This window comes from Dermacentor variabilis, chromosome 9, assembly GCF_050947875.1.
Source record: "Dermacentor variabilis isolate Ectoservices chromosome 9, ASM5094787v1, whole genome shotgun sequence".
In the NCBI taxonomy this organism is placed as follows: Eukaryota; Metazoa; Arthropoda; class Arachnida; order Ixodida; family Ixodidae; genus Dermacentor; species Dermacentor variabilis.
The window spans coordinates 52,006,858-52,021,386 of NC_134576.1; the positions used below are offsets into that span (position 1 = coordinate 52,006,858).

The window sequence follows — 14,529 nt, forward strand, 5'->3', positions numbered from 1 at the left end:
AAATACACATTAATACACTACACAGAATAAACTTATACATCAGTAGCAGTAAAAAATATATAATCAGGTTCACGCTGCAAGATTTGGGTTGGACAGATAATTGTGTTAAAATGCAAAACAAAGGTAGTAACAAAGTGATACTGACAGTAAACAAAAATAATTACTGAGATGTAAGTAGATCGTTTTCAACAAGCATGATAAAAGCAGTTAGTGATGAACTGTTAACAGAGCCCACGTTCAAAGCGTTCCAATCGCGTATAGTCTGTGGAAAGAATGAATACCTGAAAGTGTCAGTACGGAATGAATACTCGTTTAGTGTGTGTGGGGGGCTATGACGTGTTTTCCTTGTTTGAGATTTCGTTATGTATCGTGAGGTATCCAGATTTAATTGATTATTTATGAGTTGGTAAATGGTTTTAAGGCGCGCTAGTTTTGCTCTGTTTTGGAGAGTTAGCATCCCGGCTTGTTTGAGTAGTTCTGTCGGTGAGTCTGCTAGCCTATGTTTGTTAAAAATGTATCTGAGCACCTTTCTCTGAACGCCTTCAAGTTTTTTGATCAGCTTGTTAGTGAAAGGAAACCAAACTACATTTGCATACTCTAGTACCGGTCTGACATGTTTTATATGCTAGTAACTTTATATCAGATGGTGCTAGTCTGAGGCGTCTATTAATGAAAAATAACTGTTTTAGTGCGGTTGCCGTGACTTTGTTAACGTGAGCATCCCATCTGAGATCAGAGGTTAGTAATACGCCTAAGTATTTGTATTCACAGACCGAAGCAAGAGGAATGCTGTTTAGTGTGTACTGAAAGAGTGATCTATGTTTCTTCCTAGTTACAGATAATACAACAGATTTATTAACGTTAATAGTCATCTGCCAATCTTCACACCATTTGGTTACTGATGCTATGGCGTTATTTAAAGCTATATGGTCGACGACAGAGTTAATTTCCTGATATAGCACGCAGTCATCGACAAAAAGTCTAATGTTGTTAAATATGTTAGCAGGAAGGTCGTTTATAAAAATTAGGAATAACACTGGGGCTAAGACGCTTCCTTGTGGTACACCTGATGTGACATCAGCTGTTATGGATTTCTCGTTAATTTCTACAAACTGAGTACAGTTAGTGAGGTAATCAGTAATCCAGTCTAAAATTGGGCCAGTTCCTAAAGTTAGTTCAAGCTTGCTAATTAGTTTTGGTTGTGACACACGGTCGAAGGCTTTCGAAAAGTCTAGGAAAATAAGGTCAATTTGTTTCTGGTGATCAATAGAGGTGGTTACGTCATGCACGAGTTCAATTAGTTGAGTAACGGTAGAAAGTCCCTTTCGAAAGCCATGCTAGAAAGGTGTTAGAATTCGGTTATCTTCTAGATAGGTTGTTATGTGCTTTAAGATGATGTGCTCAAGTAGCTTGCATATTGTGCTGGTTAGTGAGATTGGTCTGAAGTTTGAAGGATCTGATTTGCTTCCTGATTTATGTATTTGTGTTATTTTCGCTGTTTTCCATTCTTTAGGAAGGGTGCAGGATGACAGGTATTTGTTAAAGAGTATTACTAAAAACTTCGCAGTCCACTCGGCATATCTGCGCAGGAATGTGTTAGAAATGTTATCAGACCCCGATACTTTTTTAGTGTCTAAATTTAGTAGTAGGTTTAAGACTCCAGCTTCAGTCACAGTAAGGGGCCCTAGTTGCTTGCCGGTGCAGGGGCTATTGCGGGGTGCATTTCTATCGTCTGTAGTAAAAATGTAACAAAAATAGTTATTCAGTGTGGTTGCAGTATTTCGATTTTCCTCCGAGGACGGATGACTGTCATTATGTACTTTAGGATTTAAGTAACCCCAGAACTTCTGCAAGAATCTTTTAGGAAATTTGTTAGCGTATTGAAAAAATAGAAAGTTTTAGCTATATTGATTTTAGATTTTAAATCGTTAGTGGCTAATGCTAATTTTTCGGCTATTCCTTCTGATGGGTGGCGTCGTTGCGTTTTTTTTTCAGTTGCCGGACCTTCCGTTCGGCATGAATTACAGTTCGAGTAATCCAAGGATTATTCTTTCGCGTTATTTTAGTCTTAGTGGGAACTAAATTAGTAATGCAATATGATAGAATATTTTTAAACTTATGCCATAGAATTTCCATATCGGTATTAGTGTCATCTGAGAGTTGACGGAACAATGATAGCTCTTCAGATAATGCGTCAAGTATGCTAGTGTCGTCAGCTCGGCTGTAGTCAGGATATGTTATTGTTCGGGATGAGGGTGTAGTGTAATGAAACGGGACAGAACACATTATTAGTTTGTGGTCAGACAGACCTTCAAGTACTTCTACATTCGCGTCATGATAAGGGAAATGCTTGCTCAGGAACACTAAATCTAAAATGTTAGAGCTAATTCCTTGTACATGGGTAGGTTCTGTTACGATCTGCGTGAGGTTGAAAGAAAGCATCATATCGAAAACAACTTCTGCACAAGGTGAATGATGTTGCAGTGTACTCCAGTCGATGTCAGGAAGATTGAAGTCGCCTAGAAGTATTAGTCTGGTGCTCTTAACATGACGTTGTATATAAGTACATAATAATTGAAATATGTCTGAATCAGAACAAGAGCTGACATAAACGCATCCAACTATGATATCGCTACTAGAAAAACAGAGTTTGCAAAAAATATGGTAGCAGCCAACACTGCAAGAACTACAGAAGTAGTGCACTCGAACAAGTTTCATTCCACGTTGTTCATAGTGCAGTTGTTTTTAATCCACAATACTTTTTATGGAATAAGTACTTCATACATTGCGAATACAACTTGTATACATAACATCACGTCAAATCATGCATTATTTGTCTATCTTTATGCTTTCAGTATGCGACAAATTAATGTTGTGGTCGCGTGCACGATGCTGTGGCCCTACCGGTTTCCTTAATCACTTTAATCTTAGCGCCAGTTTAAATAATCCAAGTGCCAAATACTTAATCATAACACCGATATATCCCAGCGCCAGCACAAATAGGCCATGTGACAACAAGTTTAATCCAAGTGCCAGTCAATTTAGCCCAGGCTAGAAACACAACAAGATTTAGAATAAAAAAAGCTGAAATGCTGACATGCAGTTAGCAACAGATGACAGCACTACTTTTTTTGTGATCAGTGGTAATTTTAGACAACGAATGACCTCAGTCACGCATTCTGACTGGACATTAGAAGCAAGGACCAGTGACATTCGATATCTCCGTTGGCTCCATAGTGTGAACATGAATTACGAACTCAGTGGCGCTCACAGATTTCATCAATGAGTGGTAGGAGCGGCTGCTGAAAATGCATTTGTGACAGCAGTCTGCTGATGTTGCCCAACTCCTAAAGGAGTTACTGATTTGAAGCGTGGCATTGGCACAGGAGCTGAACGTGCCATACTTATATATAGGTGAACACTTTTATATAGGTGAATGCACTTTTATGCAACTCAGACCTCCTTCAATGCGTCTTCGACCTCATTTGCTTCTAGGCGAATCTGAAATGCCACATTTCTTCCTTTAGGTTGGCACCGCAGAGCAGCAGCAACAAGCTCAGCAACAACAGCAGCAGCAGATCCAACTGCAGGTGAGAGTTGTACCTTCCTGCAGTTCCTCCTAAGTTTCTTTTTTCTTTTGCTTTGCAAGGTTTCGTTTTTAACTAAAGCAACAAATTTTAGAATTTATGAAAATGCAGAAGTGCACTTTATGCACACTGAAATGCCATAAATAACAGGATCTTTTTTACACACGTGCGTTGAAGTTACTGAAAGCTCCTGTAGGCCTCGCTCGTGTAGTCTTCTGCATCAGTCAACCAGCACAATTTAGCACAGTTCAACACTAGGCTAAATTGTGCTAGTATCATCTGTGCTTAACTACCAAATTAACTTGGTGATTATACTGCTAGTCATGTGTCCTCCTGCGCCGCGCGCGAAATGGTGCGCTGCACAAAACGAGACAGGCACAAGAGGTCGCGTGTGACACCGTCAGCAGAAGTGCCGAAAAAAAAAAGTGAGCAGAAAAAAAAATGAAGGCGGGGCCTGTGACGTATGCGTCACGCGAGCCTTGAGGTCCAGTATGTGAGAACACAGGGAGGGAATTTCACTTGCGGAGGCTAGACAGGGCGAGTGGAGAGAGTGTCTTGCTTGGCAGTGGAGCTTGCCTGCAGAAATCATGGGTTCGCAGCACTGAAATATTTCTCTCTTGGCTATTAATGAGCCGATTTGAAAAATTTGTGTGGCAGAACGCTCCCTAGAGGACACGTAACAGCTTCCAGCATGTAACTGAAATTTGCTATGTGGCCTAGTGAGGGGCCCTTTAGGGTCAGCTTTGCTGCAATACAGCTGTGTTATGTCGTAAAGCCTACAAACGTTGCAAAGGTGGTTTTCGGTTTGTATCCGATTGCATCGTGCAAGTAATTTCCTGCTTTATTGTCTCGGTTAGAAAAGGTATGCATTAGAATCGGGTAAATACCATACTCAAACATTGTAGGCTACTGTTATGGCTTGAAATTCTTCCTAGGGCAGGCCAAAAATAGGCATTTTCAACAGGAGATGACGTGTGCCTAATGCATTCGCTGTCCCTTGAAGGGCCACATAGCGAATGTCGGTTACACGCTGGAAGTTATGTGTCCTCTAGAGAGCATTCTGCTGCGAAAGCTTTTCAAGTTGGCTCATTAATAGCCGAGAGAGATATATTTCAGTGCCGCGAACCCACGATTTCAGCAGGTGAGCTCCACAGTCAAGCGAGACACTCTCTCCGCTCGCCCCGTCTAGCCTCTGCAAGCGAAATTTCTTCCCTGCGTTTTCCCGTACCAAAGCTCAAGGATCGCGTGACGCATACGTCACAGGCCCCGCCTTCACTTTTTCTTTTTCTCGCTTTTGTTGCGGTGCAGCGCATTTTCGTGCAGTGCACGATTTTGTGCCCTGCGCACAACACTTGACTAGCGGCATAAATCAGTGCAACAAGAACACTGAGGCAGACACAAGCAGATCATAGAGCACAATCGCGCGCCGGAACAGAGTAGAAAATAACATAGTTTCGGTGTCTGTGCATGCGACTGCACAACGTGGGAATGTGAGACAAAATGGAAGTATATCTCTCTTGCTTTGGTGCGAAGTAAATCAAAAAGACACAGACATCCGGTTTGTGTATTTTATTATTTCTCTATGCTTTAATTTGTCTGTTCAAGCAACAGATTACACAAATAACAGATGTTGCCTTGAATAATTTTTGAGGTCACGTGTCACTGAACGACGTCACAGCACAAACACATGTACGTAGGCGCACTAGCACGTGTAGTAACCCTCTGGCTTGGAGAAGGGCAAAGTGCGTTCGGTTTGAAATGTCAGATCTTTCCGTGGCGTGTAGCGAAGTAATAATTAGTAGACACGATCGTTAGCACGCATTGTGTGCTCTGCGCTTGTCAGCTCAAAATGACCAGACCTGGTGGGGGGCGCATTAATAAGCTCTGTCAAGACATGCTGCCACTAAAGGGGTCGCTACGGGGTCACCTAGGCATCGGGCGCACTAACTGGTCAAGTCCGAATTATCCAGCAAAGGCCAATTTTAGAAATCGAATTAACAAATGTTTGCTTACTATTGGTCTGAAAAATATTCAAGGCTCCCAAGCTCGGCACTGGATGGGAGGCAGTAGTGTCCACACCACAGGCACATTCATGGTGTGGGAGGAGCCGTATACCGTCAAACTCAGTTGAATTATGTTTTTTATTGGGAAAGCAATACTGCTCGCACTTTCGGCCCATCGGTGGTCGTGGCGCCTCCTTACACAGCTGCGCGTCACGTGACCGTGTGACGTCACGCCAGACCGAGAGACGGGGCCCCAGCTCGCGGCATCGATGGTGGAGGCGAAGCCTTGCGCGCCGCTGCTGTGGCGCTACCGAGAGAGAGAGCTCGCTGGTGTGACGTCACGCTAGGAGGATAAATGGGGCTACAGCTCGGCTCCTCGCAGTGGTTGACGCGCTGCCTTGCGCTATGTCAGATGATGTATAGCCATAAGTTTAACAAAGGGCAACCATGCCCACACCATCAGCCGAACCAAGGCGCAGCCAAGGGTATTGCTTTCGCAATCTTCCAGGCTTAACCAAGCTAAGCCTTCAGCCAATTTTTTTTTATAAAACAATTTCCTGAACATTGTGAAGCTGCAATGTGGAAACCTAGCAGAATGTATGACTGCATTAAACAGAAATCGTATTCACTGGATAGATCAAGCTCTGTGCAGCACCAACCAGCATTACAAGCCAGCTGTCCCGCATAGACAGGCCACGACGTTCCATGGCCACTGTGGAGAAGGAAGAACTAAACTGAGTGCTTTCCTGCAACTGTGGTTGCAGCCAAACTCTTGCATGCCAAATAATAAAGCTTTTAGAAGCTGTGCAGTTAAAGCTTGATATGACGAACTTCAGTATAACGAAATTCTCGATATAACAAAGTACAGTTGAACCTTTCAATAACGAAATCCTCGCAACAACGAATAAATCTGGGGCCCTCGGCAAACGTTCATAGAGGTCAATACAATTTCCCCCTCTCAACAGCGAAGAATTTTTTTAAAAGTAGTCCCGCATTAACGAGTTATATTACATTTTTTAAGCACGTGAGCCAGTTGCGAACCCAAAAGTACGAAAATTGCAGCAGCACACTCATCCGACAAGTCGGGCACATGCGGTTCTGCCAACAAGCATCGGTGTGGCCATTGCTGTTTACATTCGGTTATTATTATGACAGCAATGAGATTGCACCACCCCCCCACCCCCCCCGCTGGAAGCAGCATTTTGCTAGCTTATCTGTTGGCAACTAAGTAGGCATGGGACATTTCACATGAACGTCCCGCTGGACACTGACATCCGGGATTTCCTCGGCATTCATGATGACGACGAAGCTATGCATAGTTAATTAAGCTGTGAGGCACGAGTCCTGCATAGCAAGGTGAAGCAGAGCAAAATAGGCACCTTTTCTTCATTATATTTTGGTTCTGGAAAGTAATGGGTGTGCTTACTTGTCCATTTTCGCGACAGCGAAATTCTCGCGAGAATGAAAAAAAGAAATTCCTTCCCGCGACAGTTTCGTCATTGCATGGTTCGACAGTATAACTTCTTGTCCCTAGAAAACCATGTATTTTGAACCTCAATATAATGAAGTGTGTTTATAGACAGTTTCAGTATAATGAAATTTCACTTTGCTTCTGCCACGAAGGAATACAGAGACAGTAAGTGGAAACTTCTGCCAGTGCAGATGGTTAAAAAAAAACGTGCTGAGGTGGTGTGGCATCCATTGCCTTCCTGCGCATTTAGCATTGGAGATTGTGTAATCTCAAGTTTTGGAGACGTGTTGAAGCGAGAAGCAGATGAAGCAGTCGCTTCCCGCTGCTGGCACTTTTCATGATAGCGTCTTCCCACTGCCAGCAACACTATCAGCCATAGAGGCGGAGTGGATGTGAAAGTGTGGCTGGCCCCGCTTCGTGTCGTCAGTGTGAAGATATCATCGACACGGCATGAAACCGTATCTTCCGTCGCCAACTCTCAAGTTACACAAAATTAATGTCTTTCACATTCAAATTTGCCTTTTCTGATTGCAAAATTTTGTGCCCCTTTCGTGTAACAAGAATTCATTGGCAACTCTACTTATTTGCATTAAGGGCTCAAACAGCAGCCATACATCTGCGCACCGCCATCACGCACGTCTCGCCGAATTGGTCATCTGCTGAAAGTCTCATGCCAACGTGCCCGTACGACTACATTTTCCAAGTTATTTTTCCTCCGAACAGCAAGCGACTGGAACGACCTTCCCCATGAAATTGCAGCCATCACCTGTCCATCAACCTTCATAGAAAAAGTTACATCCCACCTGTCGCCATGAAAAAAAAACGTTTTTCTTTCTCACATTAACCCCACCCTTTGTGTAAAACCCCCTACATGGGGTCTTTAAGGAAATAAAAATGAAATGAAATGAAAAATTCAGTATAATGAAAATTTGATATAATGAAGTGAATTGCCGATTTTACCAAGCTGATTATGTCGAGGTTTGACTGTGTTGACAAAAATTCACGTATCCAGCTGTCGACATGACACACAGGGGCCTGCGCACACCAAACAGTAGACACGCATATTGATGACAAAGTGTTCACCTAACAACCAGTCAACACCTCTGTAAGTTTACTCTAAACATTCTTTTACTGGCCTCGAAGACAAATGCATTTCTGGCAATGAGCTTCCAAAAAGAAATTGTTGATTGCATGTTATATCAAGCTCGTTTGTTTTGTTGGTTGTGTTTGTTAGACTAGCAAAGTGGACTTGACGGCACTGCTATTCTGTCCCTATTCCAGACCCAGCCGCAGGTGGTCCAGCTGCAGCAGCCCGTGCAGACACAGCAGGTTGCACAGCAGGGCGGCATCCAGATTGTGCAGCAAGTCATCAACAGCAACGGGGAGATACAGCAGATTCCGGTGGGTGGCACTCGTCTTTCACAGCCAGCACTGCTGCTACATGAGAGTGCAGTCCACTCACAGTGGCAACATTTATAGCCCACTGTAACTGTAGGCTTTGTCCTCATCGTATAAGCAGAACGGTAAACTGTGTAAGTTAGCCACTGTTATGAGTGGACTGCACTCTTTCTAGTCCCGGGAGGTGCTTGGCAAGTGGGCAGAGCCAAGCATCCTTTTATTCAAACAGCGGTGCGTAAACTTGCTGCCGTCCTGGATCTCACCATGCACATTGCTGTGCCCTGAATGTCATGTCCATGAATTCAGCGAAAACACGGGGAAGGCAGGAGATGGAAATTCAAGACGATGAGCAAAACGAGAACAAGATGAGAGCAGGTGCCAACGTTTCGACAAGTGGACTTGCCTTGAAGAAGACAAGTCCACTTGTCGATGATGATGATGATGATGAAAAACGTTTATTTGCTCTATTTTGCAGTGATTTTTGCGGCTTCAGATGGAGTCTTCCATCTTCTCTTCAGGGTCGCTTCCTCTAGTCCAGGGCTCTGCTGAGGGTAGCTGCCCTGCGTGCACTTGTCGAAACGTCGGCACTTGCTTTCACCTTGTTCTCGTTTTGCTCATGTCTGTGAATTGCTCTTCTCCATGTGGTACTGCACACGCCATTGGCACAAACGACTAATTTTTGTGCTTTGAAACATTCAAGCACACTGCAGAAATCAGTGACGATGTGTGTGCGAATCCGGCCTCTCTTTGGCAGCAGCAAAGGCTAGGTCACAGCCCATCGTGCAGGTTGCCAAACTGCACACGGTGCAAAGTTTCGTTAATTTGAACTTTCAAGTCGCTGAGAATTTGTTCCAGTAGAATCGAGTTCAAATAAGAGGCGCCCCTTTGACATAAAACAGTGATGCAGTGAAAGAGTTACTGCACATAGCCTCGTCAAACATGCCTGAATGCTCTCCAGCAGCTTTGCCACTTCTGTTTTTGGCGATGCCTTGGCCTCCATGTCATGCAAAGTTTGGCGAGTGAAACAGCAAAGGAAGGAAGGGAAGCTTGGCTGGCACCAAATCGAAAACAGCAATTGCAAGTTACCTAGCCGTGCAGTCTGCCATTCTTGTTAATTATGGCCAACAAGCAAATAAGCATGGATAAATTGCATATGATTTTCCCCCTCACTGAAATGCACGTCGCCACGATGGCACTCGCATTCTTAGTTTGAGTCATCACTGTTCTTCAGAATTTTGTGAAATTGAGGGAGCTCCGCTATGGTACTGTTTCAAAGTAGCAGCAGATTTAGAGCTCTCGGCCGGTATTCCTTTCACTCGACTCCATTCCCATATTATCCACTGCCCACAAATGGTCAATCCTCGTGATAACATGGGCGGAGCACCCCACTCGGACCACTGGAGAAACACAATTGGAACGAAGTTGTTACATTATCCCACTCTCTCCATTACAGATCCAGCTAACACCTGCGCAACTGCAGTTGATCCGGATGCAGATGCAAGGACAGAGTACGGGTCAGCCCATCATCATCCAGACAGCACCCATCGCCCAGGCGGCACCGCAGCCCCCACCGCAGCAGACACAGGTGACACAGCCACAAACAAGCGCTGCATATATAGAGAGCATTGTCAGCTTTACAGTTGTCGGTTGTGGAAATGTGCGAAAATCCCAATGTCGCAGTGGAGGTGGCAGCTGCCATAACTTTGGTTAATGGGGTATACTATTGAGCTTCCATGAGCTTCCATTCTATGAGCTTCCAACCATGGATGCATAGTAAAACTTCACTACGATGAAATTGAAGAGGGAACCAAAACTACTTGTTTAGAACCATTGCCCACATGGGGACAGGGTATTCATAACTGCGAACAAAAAGGTTTCACCAGTGTGAGATTTTAAGCGCTAGTAACTATTGGAATTTAAAGAGGAACTCTTCATTATAGTTATATAGATTATCTTGTTAAACCCACCTCTTTATAACAAGGTTTTACTGCAGTCATCGCCTGGATCTCCCATTTCTTGACTGATTTCAGACTGTACTTTAGTTTTTCATTCAGCCGTCCTATTCTCTGCTGCAGTTATATAGCAATGGCAACCAACAAATTATCTTGTCAAATAATTAGCCTACTGTAAATCTCTCTGTGTTTAAAACCTGTACACAAGGTTAACTGCTATAAAAAGGGATCTTAAAAGTACTAACTATAATTTCTTTTGAGGATTTTTTTTTAATTCACATATTCCTTGCACATTTGAAAATATATTTAAATTTATGGGTGCATGTTGCGGCGATACAGGGTGTCATCCTTCAGCAATAGTAATACACCTTTAAGGCACATTCACACCGAAAGCGGAGCATCTAAGCGGACAAGCGGATTTTCAAAGCGGTGAGGCGCCTGTTCAGACCGGCCGCGTTGTCTGGCTATCCGCGCCGCCGGGAAGGCGGGGCATCTCGCAATTTCTTTAGCAATTTCAGGGGCGTGCCGCCATCTCGCGGCACTTTGGGTTTGTGCGCGCACTTGCGATATTTTTTTCTTCATGGGTCGGCACGCTCCCGTCCGCTATCTACTTCTGCAAAATGTTGAGCTCAGACGAAGAAGATGAGATTGTTGGCATTTTACTCGCCACTTGTCTAATCGATTTTCAATATTTGTTACAGCACAACACAAGACAAGGACAAAAGAAGGTATAAAGTGACGACACGGCGCCGTGTCGTCGTTTTATACTTTCTTTTGTCCTTGTTTTGTGTTGCGCTGTAACAAACCTTACTATGAATCCCAACCAACTAGCCCAACTTGCCGTTTTGACGCTTTTGAATAACAGAAGCGAAAAGCCCAGAGAAAAACATTTGTTTACATTCCTTCACCAGCGCTTCCGCAGTGTCGGGTTCTGATTGGCTGCGGCCAAAGCGGCCAACTTATCCGCGCGGAAAAAATCGGTCCGGGCGCGATCCGGCCAAGCGGCCGCATATTTTTCGCAAGTGAGACAAGCCTATTACACCCTAAGGCTACGTTCACACTTGGGAAACGGCAAGCGGGCAGAAAAGCCAAAGCGGCCGGAAAGTCTTTTCCACGCATGTACAAGATGTTCACATTTGTTTTGCCACTGCAGCTGAAACCACTGCCGCTTTCGCCCTCATCCATCTAGTTTGCGTACGTTTGTCCGCCTAGTGGCGCTGTTCAGCACACTATTTCAAGACATACGTTCATTCATTTACCCATCAGTTATAATTTCGCACAACTGCGCGTGCCGTCTTTTAACTTTAGTCTACCATGGAAGATAAAGAAGACATAGTTTCGACAGTTTTAGCTAGTTGCTTTTTCTAAATGTAGACAATGAGCAACGGAAAATGTTAAATTTTACGACCGGATGTTTACATGCAATTGCAGCTTCCGGTAAAGCAGAACGTCTTTCCACTTCGCCTTGGCGAAAAAAACGGTCCCAGACCGATTTTTTCGCCGCCTTGTTTTCCGCCCGTTTCTCCGCCTAGGCGGGCGGATTTTGTCAAATTTTTTCCGCTTCCGCCTGCTCCGAGACCAAGTGTGAACGCAGCCTAAAGGTACGTTCACACCGAAGGCGGAGTGGACAAGCGGACAAGCAGATCCGGCCAAGCAGCCGCGGATTTTCTGCAAAGCGGAAAGTCCACGGCCGCTTGGCCGGATCCGCTTGTTTGCTTGTCCGTTCCGCCTTCGGTGTGAACGTATCTTTAGGGTGTAATAGGCTTGTCTCACTGCTTTATTCATTGTTCAGCAACTCTTGCAAATTACCCGTGTACTTAGATTTACGTGCACGTTAAAGAACCCCAGGTGGTCAAAATTTTCGGAGTCCCCCACTGCGGCGTGCCTCATAATCAGAAAGTGGTTTTGGCACGTAAAACCCCATAATTTTTAACTCTTGCAAGTTGATGACCCTTAGTGCTTCCGGCGTTTTCTTTTTGACCTCCTCATCTTGAACATGCTTTCCTTTAAGCTCTCGTTTCAGTATTCGAGTTGAAAGTAAGTGGTGCATTGAAGCCTTCTTTAAAGCCTCCTTTACCAAATTTAATGAAACTGTACAGCCTTGTTCTGTGTTTTGTGCTGATTTCAATAATGCAATCATCTTTATAATAAACCTATTAGTTCCAAAGTTAATAAAAAGTAAATTTCTATTCTTTCCGGGAACAATGGTGCAAAGATTGCTCACCAGGATGTTTCTTTAGGCACACAGCTAGATACTAGGAAGACTAAGGTTAACAATGGCAGGAATAAATTTTTGGTTATGACGAGTGTGAACAAATATACAGCGCTTCAAAGTGCTGTGCTTAAATATGTGGCTAATTCACTATTTAATGTAGAGCCAAGAAAAAAAAATAATTAGAATCAAAATTTCGAAAATCTCTTCATACCATTGTGTGCATTATGCATTTAGCTACAATCTGTAAGAAAACCTTCGGGTGCCCTGATGGCGGAGACACCACTTCCAAAAGATTGCGAGGAGTCCAAAACTTGTGTTTTGCAAAATGCAAAAAAAAAGACAAATAAACAAGGCTCATCTTTAATCGCGTAGAACAAAAAAGAAATAATGAAATATTTACATTGCGCGACAGGAGCCACCGGGGATATAATCAGTCTGCCTACAACTACCCAAATACCATTATTTAAAAAAAATTGATTTTACCGCGACTTTTTTGTTCAAGACCCATGTCCTCCTAGAGTCAGGATACAGGGTGTAAGGAGAGGGCGAGACAAGGCAGTAGCATCATCCCATTGTTGTGGGGAGGTGATGTACAGGTGTCAAGCATTGTCCCAGTACACAAGCAGCTCGCCTGTGTTCACGTGATTGAGAGCATAGCAGTGCAAATTTTTTGACAAGGACAAGCACAGCAAAACATGCCTCCATTATGCATTTAATCATGCAGTACCAGCTAGCCCCGCCTTTGACATTACTGTGTTCCACAGAGTGGAGTGTTTGCTTCCATCTGCACCACACAAACATTTGGGCGCTTTAACATAAGAAATGCTGGTCAACTGTCTGGCCTTGCAGCACTAATTTGAAGTGAACAAGCTCTTTGATATCTAAACATTCCCAAATAGACAACAGAAATTTATACATGCACATTGTTCTTTGATGTGCACCGCCGTAAAACCGACACAGACGGTGAAAGGGGCTTGAGTGGAAGCAATGCTTTGAGCAGACAAAACGTTACACAAGAGCGCTGCTTGGTCTAGTGATGGAGATGATAGTGTAGTATGCACACCTACCGGTCAGTATTAGTTAACTCTTCCATGTCAATAAAAAGTTCTGGTTATTTTTGGGTCCCCCCTCAATTGAAGTTGGCTCAGAACCAAAAAATCTAGAGGCTGTTAGCATAAAACTGCAACTGAAATGACAGATGTGACAACAAGCCCAGGTTTTTGTTGCCTACATTGCCACTGACATACTTGCTCTAACAATCTGCAGATGCTAGGCACTCACCAAATGACGGCTTTTGCCTGTGTGGCTTTCTTTTATTAGACATGTGACACAAAAAGGACTTCAGGCAAGATGACACCAATCGGGGAAAGCAATAAGTGGCTATCACGAATAAAATTTAACTTGAGGTACACTACCATTATTTAGCCAGCATGCTTTATCCTGGGTGATTACAGTGGATACTCTTAGAGGCTAACTGCCAACACACATTGTCTGATAAGCTGACCAGTATGGGAAGCCTTTTTAGGTCGAGTTTTTGTACTGATTCCGCTAACTTCTGTTTAGACAAACTTTAAACAGCTGCCTCTTTTTTTATCCCACAGACACTGTACCAGATCCAGCAAGCTCCAGGACAGCCAGCCTCAGTGTTCCTGGCTCCAGCAGGGGCAGTAGCAGGCACACAACAAGCCACCGTCCAGATTCAGACGCAGCAGGAGGCACAGGCCACCGAAGACGACGGCACGGACCAATGACAATTGAGGGCCCGTGGCTGTTGATCCCCCTTGTAAAAGCATTGTTGTACAGACCCGCTCCACCACCGCCAAAACTTGCCTTTTGTAGCACACCGTACTTGTCTTCTCGAATAAATGGGACAAGTGGCATCATCACCTTCACCACCTTGCAA

The 14,529-nt window shown here is 44.0% G+C and overlaps 1 protein-coding gene across 3 annotated transcripts in view; it reads left to right on the plus strand.

Moving 5' to 3' along the window:
* Window positions 1-14,529, plus strand: part of Nf-YC (nuclear factor Y-box C) — a 29,943-nt gene extending 15,414 nt beyond the window's left edge. For all 3 annotated transcript variants that reach the window (XM_075704242.1, XM_075704241.1, XM_075704243.1), the window contains exons 8-11: window positions 3,528-3,590; window positions 8,343-8,462; window positions 9,913-10,044; window positions 14,228-14,529. In XM_075704242.1, the coding sequence (XP_075560357.1) occupies window positions 3,528-3,590; window positions 8,343-8,462; window positions 9,913-10,044; window positions 14,228-14,377 (465 nt within the window). In that variant the 3' untranslated portion in view covers window positions 14,378-14,529. The remainder of the gene's footprint in view (window positions 1-3,527; window positions 3,591-8,342; window positions 8,463-9,912; window positions 10,045-14,227) is intronic.